We start from the raw sequence: 3,425 nt of genomic DNA on the forward strand, positions 1-3,425 counted from the left end.
TACACAATTACTCTACTTTTGAAAAAGTAAAGTTATTGCAATTTTTGGTTTTCTCGGTTTACTTCTATTATTTTTATTTCTAAACTGTATCCTACTTATTATTTTTGGACATCTTTTGATTCCTTAAATGCAACTTCTTTTTGTGTATCATTTAAAATTGTGTCTTATCGCTCGCATAGATTGGTATCTATTTTGCAATTTATTGATGTTTTAAAATTAAATTTTTAAGTTATTGTATGATTCTTATCTTTTTTGTTTATGTTAAGATTAATTTTAGTTTATTATTTTTAGTAACTATTTTGAAACAAAAAATTATCTTCTATTTCCCATTAAGCAGCTACTTTATTATTTTTTTTTTTTAGTAAATTTTTTTTACTTTATTCAATTTATTGTGTCGAAATAGAATTTACTTTGAACCATTGACATATAAGCGTTGAAAATCAAGGCGGTAATAAATTTTTTTATTTTTTCAATGCTTTAACTATAGTATTTTGTTAGCATAGTTTTATTAAGTTTAAAAAAGATTATTTTGGACTGAAGTTCGACTATGAAAATATAGAAATATTGCGTGAACAGTATGTCGTCAATCTTACTACTACCTCCATCTCATAAAATATGAATCAAGTTCGACTTGAAATCTTCTACTTTTGGAACTTAAACTCCTCGAACACCCTTATCATATTTTCCTAAATTCCTCAATTCAAACCACCCTGTCCTTGTCAGACACTGCCCTGACAGTTTCAATGCCCCTTCCCATTTCCAATTTACCCATTATTCCCCATCATTCATAATGGTAAATCCAAATCTAAATCGCTGTTGGGTTGGCCCCCTTTCTTCCCAATTGGCCCCAATCCTTCCTCCCACTCATTTTCCCCCATGCACATTTTCAAATCACAATTGCCCATTCACATTTCGAATTGACCCCTCTCCAATTTCGCCCGCAATCCTTCCTCCCCTCCACTCATTTTCCCCCATGGCAATCTTTAAATCATAATTGCCCATCCAAACTTCGAATTGACCCCTCTCCAATTTGGCCCCAATCCTTCCTCCAACTCATTTTCCCCCCATGCTCATTTTCTAAATCACAATTGACCCCCAACCCTCTCACATTTCCAATTGGCCCCTTCTTTCCTCCATCAACACTCCCCCATGACAATTTTCAAACCAAAGTTGCACTACCATCCTTTACCCGCAATCGACCATTTCATTCCCCCATACATACTCTCTCATCAAATGACAATTTACCAAATGCAATTCTTTGTTTTTTTCAGTTCGTTTACTATTTTTTTGAACCATCTACTTGGTCCTTTTCAATATGTCTATTTCTTTGAGTAAAACACCTTTTTTTTATACATTCTACGACTATGCACTCATTTCGCTGATACACTGGTTTTCACTTTTAAAGTTATTAATTTTTGAAGAACAAACTTTAAGTTTATTGCGTGTTTATAATTTTTTGTCAAGGTCGCTATCAAATTTTGCTGATCGTTTTTATTTTTGTTGTGTATATTTTTAGTAAATATTGTAAAACTAAACTAAAAATTATTAATTTTTGTCAATTTAGTGGATACTGTATAAATGTTGTCTTTAAAATAAATTCTTTTTTTGCTTTGTTGAGTTTTATGTGTTTATATAATATTTACTTTGAACATTGAATTGTAACAGTTAAAAATTAAGTCAATGATTAAAGTTTTTAATAATGTTTTCAATGTTTCAATTAACTATATTAAATTGTTATTATTTTTTCTTTAGGAATTTAATAAGAAGATTATTTTAGAGTAAAAGTGTATTATGAAAGCATGGAAACATTATGTGAACAGTATGTAATTGAACTTTCTACTACTACTATCTCATAAAATATAACTGAAGTTCAAATTTCAATCTTTTGTTTTTCGAATTGGTATTTTTCAAACACTCTTCCTGTACGGATTCTCCCAAGATTTTCAATTCACACTCAGTCCTCTTTGCACACTGTCCTCAATTTCAAATGCCCCCCATTTCTAATTTACCCATTCTTCCCAGCCCGCCACAATAGCAATTTTCAAATCAACACAATCGCCTTTGGGTTGGTCCCTCTTCAATTTCCTCGCACCCCTTTTTCCCCATCCATTTTCCTCCACCGAAATTTCCCCTCCCATCTCCAAGTGGGCCCATTCTTCCCCAGCCCACTACAATGGCAATTTCAAATCACGATAACCTTGGGGTTGGCCCCAATAGGCCCCCTTTCCCCACCCATTTTCCCCATCACAATTTCCCCTCCCATTTCCAATCCAATTTACCCATTCTTCCCTCAGCCCACCCCCACAATGGCAATTTCAAATCACGATCACCTTGGGGTTGGCCCAAATTGGCCCCTTTCCCCACCCATTTTCCCCCATCGCAATTTCCCCACTCTCTCCCATTTCCAATTTACCCATTCTTTCCCACCCCACACCCAGAATGGCAATTTTCAAATCAAAATTGCGCGGGCCCATTTTCAATCGGCCTCTCTTTTCAAATTGCCCATCTTTCCCATTAGCAGAAAAAATCACTAAAAATTGTGTATTGTATACTGGCGCTCATCATATTTTGCAGAATCACACCCTATAACAAAATCAAAACTCTCGTCTCACAGAATAGAATAGCAATATGATCCATTATTTAGTAATTTGTAAAAAGAATGCACTCCAATGAGCTGTGGTCGACGACTTGTTATATAGTAAAAGCTATCTGCAGCTATGAAAAGAGAATGTAGGAATTTTCTCTCATTATGATTCTTGCCAAGGAAACTATCAGCTAGGTTATCCTTTTTGCGTTAAGATAACTGACTACTAGTACTAGTTGGTGTTTTGTTGGTCAAACCTACTTGAGTAAATTCTTTTAATAAATCCATATGATCATTGTGCATTTGCTACTAAAGAGACTATCGACGATATATAAATACTATATGAAACAAAGTCTAAGATATGAATAACTCCACTAACATATGGGATAGTTTTCGTGTGCTAGTATAAAACAACTTGAGGGAAAAAAAGACTTATGAAAAATGGACAGACAATATACTGTAATTCAAACAACCCATTTCATTCTATCAACACTATCCAAGCCAAATTCAACTTGAGAATGCACAATGAACTTACTCCTATTTATGTCACTTGCCTTGTATAAGTCTTCTTCAATAGTTAAAACTTGTCTTTGATTCACCTACCAGCAACTTGTCTAAAGTGCATTCTTACATCGGCATGATGTGAAAGTCTGCAAGAGTGAGATTGTTTTTCCAACTTCTTATCAGTTCGCTTCTGAATCATCATAAAAAATACTCTTTTGTCTTTCTATTTGTTGAAACAAGAAAAGAGTAATGAGTTAACGAATTGATAGTGTACTACAATTCTTTAGTCTTGCGTCTGGCAATCCAAATATACTGTACTGTTTTATATGAATTGTTC

The 3,425-nt window shown here is 33.9% G+C and overlaps 1 protein-coding gene across 1 annotated transcript; it reads left to right on the forward strand.

Moving 5' to 3' along the window:
• The first annotated feature begins 1,650 nt into the window (after window positions 1–1,650).
• Window positions 1,651–2,571, forward strand: Gasu_65670 (uncharacterized protein). The gene is made up of 2 exons (XM_005702236.1): window positions 1,651–1,819; window positions 1,870–2,571. The coding sequence occupies exons 1-2, from the start codon at window positions 1,792–1,794 to the stop codon at window positions 2,532–2,534; spliced, it is 693 nt and encodes a 230-aa protein (XP_005702293.1). The 5' UTR covers window positions 1,651–1,791; the 3' UTR covers window positions 2,535–2,571.
• Window positions 2,572–3,425: the final 854 nt, after the last annotated feature.

Source organism: Galdieria sulphuraria, assembly GCF_000341285.1.
Source record: "Galdieria sulphuraria unplaced genomic scaffold scaf_340, whole genome shotgun sequence".
Lineage (NCBI taxonomy): Eukaryota > Rhodophyta > Bangiophyceae > Galdieriales > Galdieriaceae > Galdieria > Galdieria sulphuraria.